This window comes from Nelumbo nucifera, chromosome 4 (assembly GCF_055504915.1).
Source record: "Nelumbo nucifera cultivar China Antique chromosome 4, China Antique-T2T, whole genome shotgun sequence".
NCBI classification, from domain to species: Eukaryota; Viridiplantae; Streptophyta; class Magnoliopsida; order Proteales; family Nelumbonaceae; genus Nelumbo; species Nelumbo nucifera.
This window is the reverse complement of record NC_142652.1, coordinates 58,994,450-59,010,262: the sequence shown is the minus strand read 5'-3', so window position 1 is coordinate 59,010,262 and position 15,813 is coordinate 58,994,450. Positions and strand designations below refer to the sequence as shown.

General features: G+C 37.0%; 1 protein-coding gene across 2 annotated transcripts in view; it reads right to left on the bottom strand.

Moving 5' to 3' along the window:
* Positions 1-10,236, bottom strand: part of LOC104613371 (myosin-1-like) — a 54,073-nt gene extending 43,837 nt beyond the window's left edge. Inside the window, exon 1 of one of the 2 annotated variants that reach the window (XM_010281148.3) lies at positions 8,389-10,236. In XM_010281148.3, the coding sequence (XP_010279450.2) occupies positions 8,389-9,180 (792 nt within the window). In that variant the 5' untranslated portion in view covers positions 9,181-10,236. The remainder of the gene's footprint in view (positions 1-8,388) is intronic. The other variant, XM_088903447.1, reaches the window with a different exon arrangement.
* Positions 10,237-15,813: the final 5,577 nt, after the last annotated feature.

Here is a 15,813-nt window from a genome sequence, read left to right as displayed (position 1 = left end):
TATACAAATGCAAATTGGGCAATATGCACCCTTGTTGGGGGTAACCTTGTCTCGTGGAAGAATAAGAAACAGACAGTGATGGCAAGATCAAGTGTTGAAGATGAATACAGGGCCATGGCACATGGAGTTTTAGAACTTCTCTGGATCCGTTCCTTATTGGGAGAGATTGGTGTACAGGCAAAAGAGCCTATGATGTTGTACTGTGATAACCAGGCAGCAAGTAACATTGCCCATAACCTAGTTCAACATGACCGGACTAAGCACATTGAAGTGGATAGACATTTCATCAGAGAAAGGGTGACTTCTAGGGAAGTTTGTCTCCCATACATTGCTTCTGATCTACAGCTTGCTGATGTTCTCACAAAAGGTGTTGCAAGGAATAAACTGGAGCATGATCTACGCAAGTTGGGAATGTGTGACATTTATTCCCAACTTGAGGGGGAGTGCTGAGTTGGGCCGATTTCTAGTTATTGGGTCCAATTGTTTTGTTCTTATTTTAAGTTGTTAAGTTAGGAAGTTGTTGGGATTTAGACCCATTAGCTTATGTTTTTTAAGTTGTGACTGTTCAGCTACTTTAGTAGCCGCCCTACTAAGGGCGTTCTTGTAATCTTTCATTCTTTTAAGTTAAGTATAAAATATAATGAGGGGTTGGCGGCCAGAACTAATTCAATTCTAGTTATCATCCCACTCTTTCTTTCCTCTCTTTTCTTCTCTACTGCTGAAACTCTTCATCTTCTTCTTCTTTCTCTTCACAAGGAATTCATCCTGATTCACAAATAGTGATTTCTACTAACTTCACAAAAGGTACATGGCATATGAAGGTTTGGATTATAGTCATGGTTTCCATTGTTCATGACCTCAATAGAGGGTAGATGATATTCAGAGAAGATTTCATGGCATACAAGTGGCTCTGAAGGTTGCAGGTAAAGTATTTGAAAGACTAAACCTGTTCAAAGAAGAATTCATGGCATACATGTCATGTTGGAAGATTTGTAGGATCTAATCCAAATGTTGGTGAGGTGGAGAAATGAGCAATTTCAGAGTTGAGGTAGGATGGTTGAGGTTTGGCAATTGAACAGTGTATAGTTCCTGTTTATGCTTCACAGTTGAGATGATGCTGATTGGATTTTCACCTCCCTGGATGTGGTAAGTCTATTTAACCCAAGTTTTTTCAGGCAACCAAAGAGGCATGGAAGAATTATGTGGAGAGCCACAAGAGCAGCAATTCTCTGGTCATTCTAGGAAGACACAAGGAGGACGATTGGAAGTAGACATGAGGCTGATGGAGTGTATCTTTTTTATCACACATCTGAACAAGGGTTGTTGTGCCAAACTGAGTCTTATCCTAGTGAAAACTTGTCTTTTAGAATTATGGCATTGTCATCTTCATCATATGTATTTGGAGTTTTGGTTCCATGAAATATTCATTTCCAAAGTTGTTTAATTTTGTGTCAAACTTATAACTTCAATGTGAACTGTGAAGCTTGTCATCTATCAAAGAAATATAGAACCACATATTTTGCAAGTAATAGAAGAAGAAATGTTGCCTTTTCTTTGATACATACTGATGTTTGGGGCCCATATACTATTCCTTGCATGAGTGAATACAAGTATTTCATGTGGTTGTATTTGATAGAGTCGAGATGAGATACCTACAATTGTTCAAATTTTTTGAATATGGTGGAGACTCGGTTTGAGAAAAGGGTTAAAATCATAAGATCTGACAATGCTAAGGAGTACTTTGAAAAACATCTATCGGTGTTTCTTGAAAGGAGGGGAATTATTCATCAAAGCTCCTATGCCCATACCCCTCAACAAAATGGGGTTGGTAAATGGAAGAACAAACATGTGGTTGAGGTGGCACAAGGACTACTGTTCCATATGCATGTTCCTACTCGCTTCTAGGGGGACGCAGTTGAGACAGTAGTGTATCTTATCAACCAACTTCCATCAAGAACTTTGAATCTTTAGTCTCCTCACCAACTCCTTTTCCTTGATGAACCAATGTTTAATTTACCCCTTAAGGTCTTTGGTTGTATTTTCTTTGTTCATGGTATGAGTCCTTCTAGACATAAGTTTGATCCTAAAGTCTATTAGGTGTATCTTCCTAGGTTATTTTCCTATTCAAAAGGAATATAGATGCTTCGATCCTCCTTTTGGAAGGAGATATGTATCGAAGGATGTCACCTTCCTTAAGTCCTTGCCTTTCTCCCAGTCATCATGTCCTCTTTAGGGGGAGAGTGCTTGTGAAGATCATCATGTCCTCCTCCTCCTCCTATGTATAGGCCTCAGTCTTGGCAGCTATTTTCTATTAAATGCAATAAGAGGGCGACTCTTGGTGTTGAGTGTTGACCACAATCTGAACTCCCAAATTCAGGTAATCTTGAATCTAACACATCTACTATTGAACTTAATGTCTCAAATTCTGGTCTTGATCTTCCTATTGCTATCCGGAAAGGAAAGCAAAAATGCAAAACCAATTATCACATTACTAACTATGTTTCCTTTGATGCTCTTTCACCCTCTTATTGTGCCTATATTTCTGGCTATCTCTTCTGTTTCCATTCCTCATAGTGTTGCAGAGGCAGTGTAGTTACCTCAATGGAAAGAGGTTGTGAACCAAGAGGTGGAGGCTCTCATAAAGGACAAAACTTGGGAGATTGCTTCTCTTCCCAAGGACAAGATTCCCATTAGGTGCAAATGGGTTTACACTATTAAACACAAGACTAATGGTTCAATTGAGAGATATAAGGCTCATTTTGTAGCAAAGAGGCATACCCAAACCTATGGCATTGACTATCAAGAAACGTTTGCTCCTATGCTAAAATGAATTCTATCTAGGTGATTACGTCTCCGATTGCCTATTACTCTTAGCCTCCATATCAGATGGATGTAAAGAATGTCTTCCTCAATGGGGACCTCTAAGAAGAGGTTTATATGGAATTGCCTCCAAGGGTGAACCTCCCTAACAGTGAAGGGAAAGTTTTCCATCTAAAGAAGGCTCTGTACGGACTCAAATAGTCTCCTAGAGCCTGGTTTGATTGATTTAAAAAAGTGTTTTGAACATTGAATTTTCACAGTCTTAGGTTGATCATACTCTATTTATAATAACAGTCAATGGATGTGTCAGTGTCACTGTGTTAATTGTGTATGTTGATGATATTGTTTTTACCGAAGATGATGTTCCTTGCTTCTAAGTTGAAATTAAGGATCTTGGTGACCTCAAATATTAGCACATGTAAAAAAGCCATCAGGGGAAGGGATCCAAACCCTAACATTAAGAGTACTTTGGTCCAAAAAATAGTTTCTAATTTTAAGAGCAAAAGAATGAGGGAATCACATTCATTACCCCTCATGCCTCTCCTGAACCCAAAATCCCAATTGATCCCAAGTGAGGAAGTTGCACCAAATTTGGAAACAGTTTCAAGTTTATAATTGGATAGGGAGTAAATACTTGGGAATGTAAACAGAGGGGCAAGTCAGAAATCCAAAGATCCTCCCAAAAAAAGTACCTTATTCCCACAACCCACATCAAAACAAATAAAATTAAGAAAATAAGGAAGTACCTCTATTATTGCTTTACACGGGGAGTTTTTTTTTTGAAGAGTAAAAAAGGAAAATATTCATTAAAATAAAAAGTCTCAATACAATCATCAGCGGGTGATGAGGCAGCACCCAGATCGTCAAAATCCAAAATATCAAAGAAGCAACAACAAAAGAAAGAAATGGCAAATACTGCATAGACCTCACAAGAAAGCAAGTGATTACATCTCCACAGAAACACTAACAGAGGCACACAGACCAACACTTCTCCCCAAAAACATTAATCATCTCTTTCAAACACTTCTTCATTCCATCTCCATCCTCATCCTCGACTCTCCTCCTACCCCTACTATAATCTTCTTCAGTCTCTCTTCCCTCTTGCTCTTCTCAGAAGTCTCAATAGCTTTCCTAGCAAGCTCTTCTCCGCCCCAAAAGAACAAATCTAAACTCTTTCCATTGCTAACGTCTCAATCAGCCAGGTTCTCAATCTCCAGCACTACTCTCTTTACCTCCTTGGTGCCTGAAAGAATCTCCTTCGTCTTCTTTTCTACAGAAACTCCACCCTCCTTTAACCTAGCAATTAGCTTTAGAACTTCCTCGGATACCTCCAACGATTGGATCACCACCCCTACTAAACCTTGGGAATTTGTATGTGTCTTCTTCCCCTCCACCTTCTTTGGACCCTTAAGTGTCAAACCCTTTTTCTTATAAACCCTCTTGTATTTGCTTGTTGGACCAGCCCCAAACAGGCCTTCTTTCAATCTAGAAAAAAATTTTGTAACATGCACTACATGAGAAATATTTGCAACCCGGGCTCTCTTAGATGCCTCCTCCCCTGCATGATTATCAGGGTTCATAAACTTCCTTTTTCTCCCCAAATCAATTCCTAGTCTTCCCACAACCACTTCAAATTTTGAGACTTCCTCGCTGCTTCCTTATGGTCTGCACTCTCCATCTCTGTTATCACCCTTCATATAAAAATTATCTTCTAAGCTTTTCTCTTCAGTCCTTACAGAAGGTATCTTAACATCCACTCCTTCTTTAACACACCCTTCCCCCTTTACTCCTTCCACCACTATTTCTCCCACGCCTACGTCCTTAATCTCCACCCCCCCCCCTTCTAGCCTCACAACAGCCTGAAAAGACTGAACACACCTCCCTTCTTGAAGAAAACCATCTTGAATCTCAACTGAAAAGGAACCAAAGCTAAGGACGCAACCTACCCGTAAGTTGAGCTCCATCCTGGTCTTCTCTTTTTTCAACATGCAAAGTGCATTTGAGAAACATTCACTGTCCTGCACCTCATGAGCAACCAGATTTCGATTTTGTTCCAACCCATCTCGGGCGTTAACCATCCTCAAAAACACTTCCTTCCTCCCTGTACTGTCAAACGTGGCGACCTTCCAAAACCCAATCCTTGATCTTCCTTATTCGAGCTTTAGTTGAGACTCCTCCTCACAAGGCTTGCAAACTTGGGCCCTGTTTGATTTCACTTTTAAAAAGTACTTTCCACAAGTACTTTTAAGACATGGGACCACACATTAAGTGGTTTTTAAGTACTTATAGGTGTTTGGTAAAAAAGTGGGGAAGAAGTACTTCTTGTTAAAAGAAGCACTTCTTAAAAAAGTGACCTGGATGTGGCTTTTTTTCAGCACTTTTTGAAGAAGTGATTCTTCATTCGAATGGGACGAACCTATCCCTATTTTTTAATGACAAAAATACCCATGTGTGAGGTTATCATCCTCCATTCGAAACCCTACAACATACCAAGCAGCAACAGCGTCAGTTGCAGGTCCACCAGCGATGTTCGACGGTGAGAAAAAAACGGCCAGCGGACCTATCGTTTTGCTCTTATCTTTGTTTTTCTGTAGTATTCCATCAATTTGAGTCTATTTTTTGTGCTTTTCTGAAGTCTGAAACTCCCCTTTTCACTCTAGTCGCAGATCTATGTTTGGGCGACTTCAACGGCAATATATCCCAACGTCCAGCCGCCAGTGACTAGAAGGTGAGTTCGCCCAAACTCCTCCCCTCCATGTTTGGTTTTTTTTTGGGTTTTTTGGATTATTATTTCTCTTATTCGATTTTTTTTTGGTGTTTCATATGAGAAATCCGAAATTCTTTTGGGTGTTTTTTGTTAGAAATCATGCAAAAAAAAATTGCTTAAGTTGGATGAATATTTATGTATATTTGTGTGAAAATTTGCTGAACTTGGATGAATATTTGTGTGAATATATTCTTCAATTGTGATTGGATTTTTTTCTTTTTTTGATATGAATATTTGTGTGAATATATTCTTGAAGAGTGAAAATTTGTGAATTTTTTCATGAATTTTTGTTGGTGATGTTTTTAATATTTTTTGATAACGCACTTTTTGGAAGGAATTTGTGAAAATCGCTCCCTAAAAGCACTTTCGGGAAGTATTTTGTGAAAAATGTGCCTTGAAAGTGCTTTCTAGAAGGAATTTGTGAAAACTACTCCCTAAAAGCACTTTCAGGAAGTATTTTGTGAAAAATGTGCCTTGAAAGTGCTTTCTAGAAGGAATTTGTGAAAATTGCTCTCTAAAAGCACTTTCTGGAAGTATTTTGTGAAAACTAGTCCTTAAAAGTGCTTTCTGGAAGTAATTTGTGAAAACTACTCCCTAAAAGCACTTTCTGGAAGTATTTTGTGGAAACTAGTCCTTAAAAGTACTTTCTGGAAGTAATTTGGAAAACTGCACCATAAAAGCACTTGCTGAAAGTATTTTGTGAAAACAGCACCTTGAAAGTGCTTTCTAGAAGTAGTTTGTAAAAACTGCTCCTCAAAAGCACTTTCTGGAAGTACTTTGTGAAAAATAATCCTTGAAAATGCTTTTTGGAAGTACTTTGGTGAAAATTGATCCTTGAAAATGCTTTTTGGAAGTATTTATCATTTGTTGTTGTTGTTGTTGTTGTTGTTGTTGTTGTAGTTATTATTATTATTATCATCATCATCATCATCATCATCATCCATGTGGCATTCCATGATTATTATCATCATCATCATCCATGTGGCACTCCACAAGGGCTCTCATGTGTCATGATATAGTGATGTGGCGATTTTTCATTGAAATGTATATTATAATGATTGTGATGAAGCTATCTGGGAATATTTTTGTTCTTTATCTGGTTGCAGAAGGGATGCATGATCATCATTTATACTATATGAGAATCCAGCTTAGCATCCCAGCCATTTTCCCCTAATCCATGTATGCTTTCAATGACCTTGTACCACAGCATATCTCCTTTTTGAGAGAACCTCCAAGGCCACTTCCCTAATAGAGTCGTATTCCTCTTGGTCAAATCCCCAATTCCTAATCCACCTTGCTCCTTATATTTACACACCTGTTCCCATTTTAACAAGTGATCTCTCCTTTCATCCCCCGGTTCCCAAAGGAAGTCTCTCATAATCTTTCTAGCTGTCTAGCTATTTTGACAGAGATCCTAAAGGTAGACAGGTAGTAGATAGGCAGATTTGCCAATGTGGACTTAATTAACGTTATTCTTCCTCCCAAGTCCCAAAGAGATGTAATTCCTTTTCCATATAACCAACTTTTTGCCAAATCTTTCTATAACTAGTTCCAAAAACTTTCTGATCTTGGGTTTCCCCCCAATGGTAGGCCAAGATATTCTAGGGGTCAATCTTTTACCTCACATCCTAGGGTTCCTACCAATGATTGAATGTGTCCCTCTTCCATGTTGGTTTCTGCCACATAGCTCTTTCCCCAATTCACATTAAGATTTGACATTCTTTGGAATTCATTGACTGTTCCCTTAAATTTCCCAAGATAGCTTCATCACAATCAGCCATTTAAGTTTTATTTGTCACCATTGAAACACCAAGCTCTCATCTTAAGGTGTCATTCATCTCTTTTCTCTTTATTCACAGCCTCAGACCTACCCTTTCTCTCTTTTCTACCATAAGGATAAAGAAATAAGAAGGTGCTTGATCAGTTAACAGTAGAAAATAGACTGCATGCTATTGTCTATTTTTATGTTTCCCCATGTATTCATGGAAAACATGTACCAGATGGCTGGCTTTTATAGCTAATCCAGTCAACAAGACTGCCACTTCTCTGCAACACTAGTTCCAAACTTAACTTAAGCTGATTGGAGTTAAAAATGAATTTGAAGTTATGCACTCGTAAGTTCATATTTTTCATTATTGCATATCCAGATATTCAGTTGATTTGCAGGCTTCCTCTACAACAGTTGCTTCATTGATGAAATTTTAAGCATTGGTCTACCATGTGTTTACCCCACAAGAGAGGGAATACCTATGTAGAGCTTCTTGCATTCTTTGTATATTTGATCCCTATGATAATATAATTGCCTAAGTTTCAGCAGTTTTGGAGCTCATAAATGTGTAACTAAAAAGAATCACCAACTGTCACTTCTCATGCATTTTGCACTTTCTAAGGCCATGCCTCTTGTACAGAATTTACAAAGTCATTTGAGAGTTCTTTGAGATGTTAAAGTTCAAAAACATAGGGGCTCAGTGAACATTATGAAAGTAATAAGAATAGCAACAACAATAATTCCAAAAACAACAACAACAATGGAAATGAAGATTATACTTTATAGAATTTGCTGCAAACTAGAAGGAATAAAATAACTGCAGATGGTAGAGAAATTAAAAGCTTGTTAACAAAACTTGTTTATAATGTCTTCAGTTCTTTCAATTAAGTATATACTCATGGCAACATGGATAACTAAATGAAGCAAGAAAACAACTATAAATAAGAAAAAATAAAAAGAAAAAAGAGTAGAAGTATAACTTCTACATTGACTTAACTATAAAGTGTAAGTAAAATAAGTAACCAGAAAATACCTTCTTCCCAGCGTAAAAACTAGTATCACCCCACTTGGATTCAATACCAGATGGAAATTTTGCTGGCAAAGGAGAAGTCATGGAATCCATGCACTCATCACCTTCTGAAGGCCTTTCTTCAAATGAAACAGTTTTCCTACTATAAGGAGAATCAGCATTAGTTGACTCCACCATATTATCAACAGTATACTCAAGGCCTTCAACTATTTCACCAACTGAATCATCAGTTTCAGGAAGGCTAGAAAGAATCCCATTATCAACGTCTACGCTAACAACACCAGGACCATCATTTTCGGGAATACTAGAAGCAACTCCATTATCAATGCCTACACTAACGTCACCAGGACCATCATTTTCAGGAATACTAGAAGCAATTCCATTATCAATGTTTTCACCAATAGCATCAGGCTTTTCAATGTTTTCACTAACAGGATCAGGCTTTTCAATGTCTTCACTAACAGCAGTAGGCTTTTCAGCTGCACGAGATACAGGAGAACCAGTGAACCTAAAATCAAGCGGCAATGATCGGATTTGTTGTAATGCAGGTTGAACCCGGGCTTTTGGCACCGGCTTTCGTGGCATTTTATCTGAAGAGCTCCGCGATCCTGACCTCTCAGAAGAGCTTCTCGACCCTGATTTCTCAGAAGAGCCTCTTGCTCCGGATTTCTCAGAACTTTTTGATCCTGTTTTATCAATAGAGCTTCGCGACCATGGTTTCTCAGAAGCACTCCGGGACCCAGATTTCTCAGAAGTGCTTCTCGATCCTGGTGAATGCCTCTGAACTGACGCCATTATATAAATATCAAGAGGGGAGAAAGAGAAAAAAGAAAAAGGGGAAAAAGAAAAAACGAAACCCTTCTTTTATCCTCAAAAGGGGCTTTCGAGCTTTAACAATGTCCCCACCGCAACTTATCTGTTCGACAAAATGGCGGGGACGTTAGTGTTAGAAACAGAGCATAGTGCTGTTCGTTCCCTCAATCATCAATGACAAGTCCAGACAAACACACTGCACCAATTCAAAACATTCAGCGATACCCAAATGCACGAAAGTGCCAAAGATCTCACTCGCACTTCCTCAACTCCAATTTTACCTTCTCTTAGGAAAAAGAACAAAGACAAAGCAAATCAAATCAAAGAAAACCAAGAACTCCAAAATTTCGTACTCGCGCCTTCTCTATTTGAAAAACTGCCTCAGCAGCTTTACTAGATAAATGGATCAGAACTTCATTTCCTTGATCTGACTTCAGAAGAAGGGGAAAAAAAAAAGCAAGCTTTACCAACTCCTCTGAAGCTCAACAACTCCTACTCCTTCGAAGCTCCAACCGGTCGTCAACACCAGAATAAGCTTCAATACCTTTTGCTAATGCTCTTCTGCAAAGCCCAGTTGAACCTTAAAAGAATACTCAAAACCCGCTAACCTTCTACTGATCTACTTCCAGAATGCGATCTAAATTCCTATAAAACCTTCAAAAAAACTGAAATTTTGAAAAAAAAAATGAAGCACCATCTTCAGCAAAATAAAGGACTGTATAACCTCAAAGAGGCCCAATTAAAGAATGCAAATTGTCAGTAAAGCTACTCAGAGCTCCGATTGATCCGCTTTGCGGGACGAACTCAAGAACAGGAACAGCCAGAGAAATCCACAGACCACCAAAGTAATCTCAACATTCAGTGCTCAAATTCACGAAAACCACCGAAAGAATTCAATGATCCAAATTCGGTTATAAAACCAGAATTAATTTCTTCTTCGACTCGATCTTCGCTCCTCTGCATAGAAAATCCAAAGCGTGTGGAGCGAGCAGCCTTCGCCTTTCCTTTTCCTTTTTTTCTTTGTCACGTAAAAAGAAATTCAGTCATCGAAGTCCCGGGTTTTTTTTATTTTTCAAAAAAAAAACTATTTAAAAGAAAATCTGAAATATGAGTAAAAAGACCATAACACCCTTTTCTTTTTCAAAAATGGCAACAGACTCATGCCAGCCTAGGTTGTACATAGACCCCCTACCAACCACAAAAACTTTATATACACGCACAATCTGGTCCATGGCTTCATTTCTCACCTGCTACTTCACGACAGACCCCCAGCCTCTCAATTCATCATGGGCTCCAGCACTTCTTATTTGTCCACCCTTTCAACAATTTTTTGTTTGAAGATTTTCTCTTTTAATACTTCAAAGTCTACTAAATTTCACCAAAGCAAGATTAAGAATGATTTAAGTAAGTTTTAATCCAATAATTAAGAATGATACAGCACCAATAAGCACCATCATTTGAATAAAAAATTAAAAGGGTATGTGAAAAATCAGTAGAAATGTTTTGTTTGAGAGGTTCAAATTATTGAAATATATTGTCCATATCGACGAATATGTATTGTAGGGTCACCAATATGTTAAAAGAAGTATTTAAGGCCTGTTTGTTTTTCAGAAGTTATTTATCCAACTAAATACATTCATTCAGGTAAACATTTATGAGAAAACATTTACTTGGACAAGTGTATTCACTCATGATCTTTTATTCCCAACTAAATAAGACAACGACCAATTTAGCCATAAAAAGTCATTATTAAAAGAGTAATTTTGTTTCATCCAAAGCCCCATTTGTTTACTATTAAATAAGGGGAAAAATAGGTGGGTATCTCTTTCCCATTGACAACTTTATGGTGTTCTTTTTGCATTAAATAGTAGGCCCCACAATAAAAAGAGTTTCATTTACCCATCTCCCAAGTGAGTAAACAACTTTCCCATTGGGGGAAATTTATAAAATATAATGGGACAAATTTGTCATCGTCAACATTAGCTTTTTAAGGGTAAAGAGGTCATTATATTGCTCATCTAGGAATCATAAAAAATATATGGATAAGTGAACTTACTGGAGTAAGTGTTACCCAAAAAACATTTACCTAGGTAAGTGAGAAATTTGTAAACAAATGAGACCCAAGTGTTGGCAATTTTCCTTACATGTGGGAAAGTTACCCACTTAGGAAATGGGTGCCACTTACCTAGGTAAATGATACATAAGGAAAATAAATTTTTCATGAACCCCACAAATCTGAAAAAATAACATGGGTATCTTTGTCAATGGGAACCAAAAATCCCATTGACCAACTATCTCCCCACTTAAAATCCAAAAAACTAATGGGCCCTAAATGATTTCAATTATTTGAAAGTTGAAACCATTTTCTCCATTCCCTTAACCTCTCCTCGAACCCTAGTGGTTGTGGGATTTGGTCCTAAGTCTTTTGCTACAACGAGCCAAACATCCTTCCAACTGTGCCACCATTAGGTGGTAATTATTTGAAACTTGAATAAGTGATGCGATGGATTAAATTACCAAATTGGAAAAAGTGGGTATTTTTTGGTAAAAAAGTTTTATTTTTTTTTTTTTTTTTGCAATATCAATGAACAAATTTATTATATTGACAAATCCTATTATGTTTACAAACAAATGATGGAATCAGCTAGGGAATAAGGGTGTCAATGGACTGGTTTTGGTTTGGACCCCGTCCACTCCAAAATCAATTTGGATAGATTGGACAGACCAACAAGACATATTGGATTGGACCAATTCTATCCAAAGTATTTATTAGATTGGATTGGACCTAGTTCGTCCATAATAAATTTATATTAGATTTGGTTGGATTAAGCCAGTATTTGGTCCATTAATATAAGATAATAATATAGGTATCAATGGACTGGGTTTGGGTTGAAACCAATCTAAATCAAAACGGATTTGAACAGATTGGACAGTCCAGGCACTGAATTGGACCGATCCAAAATATTCATTGGATTGGACCTAGTATAATGGACTAGATCGGATTGGACCAAATCCAATCCAATTGACACCCCTATTAGAGAAGAAGATTCAAAACTTTTGGACAAAAATACTCTTGCAATAAAAAGGAGGGAAAGAAGAAAGAAAAAAAAGGAAAGAAAAAGAAAACTCCTCACCATAATACAGGCGGGAGATTTCTTACTCTATACCTTCTCAAGAACTCAGAACCCCTTGCTAGAAGCTTAGAGCCCATGGTCTTATAAATAATATTATTTAATTTTTTCTATTCCATCCATATATCCATTGTTTTGATTTCGAAAGTTCTAAGTCAAAATTCTGGTTGTGAATAAATCTGATGTTACCATTCTATTATGTGAATGATTTTTGTTTTGAAAATAATTTGACACATTAGTTGGGGATTCATGAGCTTTATTGTTCTTATTAGCAAATTAAATAAGATTTTGGATTCGTTTTATTTGTATTTTATGTTCGGGCTTGTTCATTTGCTCTGAAATCTGACATTTGAAAGTGCAATAATTACATTGAGATATATATTGGTATTGGTGAACTTTTCTTTTCTCTAAATTCTGAATGCAAAAAAATGTTGTTTTGAATTCTGAATTCTAAAAATGATTAAATATCCATTTTGATTCCATATATGAGAGTTTTTGTTTGTCTTTTCGAAGGCATCATTGGAAAATAAAAGGTTGTATGATTGAACTTTAAGAGATAAGAGGAAATGAACAACCATTTTTCTCTTAAAGTTAAAAAATTCCTCTTAAGAGATAAGAGTTAAGAGAAAACGAACATACTCGTCGTTTTGTTTGTGTGAAGAACCTTTGTTTCCCGATATGGAAGAGTAATAATTCGTTTCAATTCAGACCCTCTAACAGTCGTGGTTACAGAAAGTCACCTGTTCTAATCGAAGAGTTAATTCTAATTATTCTTTAACCTTGTCATTGTTTTACTCAATCAAGGTGGCCATGAGATTTCTGAGGATATTCTCATTTGGAAAAAGAAGAAAGTAATCGTGCACACTTGTACTAAAAAATGGCATATTTAGTATTCTCGTTATAGTTGATCAGTTTTTCATAATCTCTAGAAACAATCTGAATTCCGGTATGTTCCATCGAACAAAATCGATTAGAAAAAAACTGAAGCTGAAATATAGAAATCCTATTCTAATTTGAGAAGATATCTTCTTCATTTCTGCCACTACCATGTTCTTCATGATGATTCAGAAGTTTAAAGCCCCATTTGGTTTGTAGGAATAGGGGGTCTAGAATCGACATTAGAATGGGCTATTCCTATTCCAATCATTTGGTTGGGTAGAATCGATAATGGCATTTCTCCATTTGAGGGAATGGACATTCCCTATCCTTCCCTTGGGAATGAAATCTCATTTCTGTCTGAACCAAACAGATTATAGGAATAGACCATTCCGATTCCAATTCATACTGCAAACCAAATGGACCCTAAATACAATAAACTTCATGATTTATATTATAATTTATAAAAAGCATCCCAAAAAAAATCAATGCCCCAATTTTAGGCTTTATGCTTTAGAACTTAGAGATACTCATAACAAAAAACTGTTCCAACACATTCCAACATGATCTGTGTCGCATGTTGTAAACATGATGGGTCTCAATCTCACGGTGAAATGTGCGAACATAGATCATGTTGGAACCATGTTGGATTTTGTAAGTAAATCCAGTTCAGACTTAGAAAGGGTTTTGGCTTCCAATTCTTTTTTTTTTTTAATTGAACATCTTAGAATGCTTTTTTTTTTTCAATATTTAATCTCAACAGGCCAAAAGCAGAAAAGCAAAAACTTATCCAAACATAATTTTTTTGGATTATAATTTTTAAGTTTTTTTTTTTTTCCTTGAGAGGATGTAATGCAATAAAGTCAAATTAGGATGCAGGAAGGTGGAGCCATGTGACAAAATAAACCAAGGATGGCCATAGGGCACATGCTTAAGTTTGAATATTTTGGTTGGTAAGCATTTCTCACTACTAATTAACTTCAATTATTGATAATTTTTCTTTTCTCGTAAGAAATATTCTAAAATTAATTTTTCAATAAGTGCGTTATTTAATTCGATAATAAACTACACAGCTGGATGGAATAGAAATAATTTTGAAGATTTTGCTGGCTGTATTCGTGTAGACTGTAGTGATAAGGGTAGTCAAAAGTAATTAATCGTGGAGAGGGCATGGATGTCATTTTAAAAGAAGTCGGCAGAGACGGTACTCACGGTAGGGACAAATGGAGGGTCATTTTCGTCATTTGACAACGTTACCATTACTAACGGTATTTAATAAATAGTTTGGTTTGACTGGAGATGAAATTATTTGGTAGTTTGGTACTTGAGATTTTTGAGAAAGAGAAAAAAAAAAGGGAGTCAAAAGGTGAGATAAACCGCGGGACCCGTTTTAAAATGGAGCGTTCGATCTGGACGAAGGAACCGTTGATGAGAGACACGTGGAACAGTTAGGCGCCATTAAGCCACGTTATAGGCTTTCTGGAAAGCCGGCACAAGGGTCTGCTACGTGGCTCAGTTGGCTGTCGCCAGTCGCTACTTTTTGAATTGTGGACCTGTCGTACTCGTATCCTGGCCGTTTCCAATCGGCTTCCTCTGACTCAGCTCGGCTCAGCCAACACTAGTGAATACTGAGTTATAACCCGGACAAACATTAACGACCAGATGGTACAGATTCGATACATCAAGGCCCATCATTGGATGTAGGGAGGGCCTGCACAAAAATCAAGCATCATCTTTTTGTGAAGGATAAAATAAGCATCATCTTTAAGCCATCTAATCCAAGCATCGATTTTAGAGCTTTGAAAAATGGAATTATTTCACTACAATCTATATAGAGAGTTTTTCCCATTGGATAAACAAAGATCTAGGCAGCCCGTTTGGCAATATTTTTTGGACAATATCTTCTTCTAGTTTTGACATGCAAAAGACGCATTTAGCTTTTGATATAATATTTGAGTAATTTGAACACCGTTTGGTAGATGCGTTATTTTGTGTCTTTTTCGTGAGAGAATAAAATGCAAAAGACATGAAAAGTTTTATTTGGAGCTTTCCGAAATTAGCCTAAAATGGGTTTTTCGTGTCTTTTTGGTGTTTCGTCTTTTGACAGCTAGATCTTTTGCACGCCAAACGGAAATAGATCGGAAATCGGTTTTCACGACTTGTAAACAGCCGAAAGACCGTGCAGAAAGAAGCGCCAAACACAACCAAAACTTAGATGGTCAATGGCATTTTGAAAATTTGAAAAGTATGTGACTTTGGTAGGCCCAACGGATCCATCTAACCCACAATTTTATACATGTTGGGTTTAGGTTTGCGTTTTTAAAATTTTTCGGGCTCTAGCGTCAGCCTGGCCCGACTTTATTCTAAGGGAAAATTCCCGATTAGTACATTGTACTTTGTGTTTAGTGATACTTTGATTTTTGAATTTTAAAATGCAACAATTCAGTACCCGAGCTTTCAAAATATGACAACCCAGTATCTGCCATTAATTAGCAATTAACCTACTGTTAAGTGACATTTGAAAAGGACGCAAATGCCCTTTGAGTGTCGTTTAATTTTCTTTATCAATCATCTAAATGTTGACAAAAAATTAATAGTTCCAAATCCT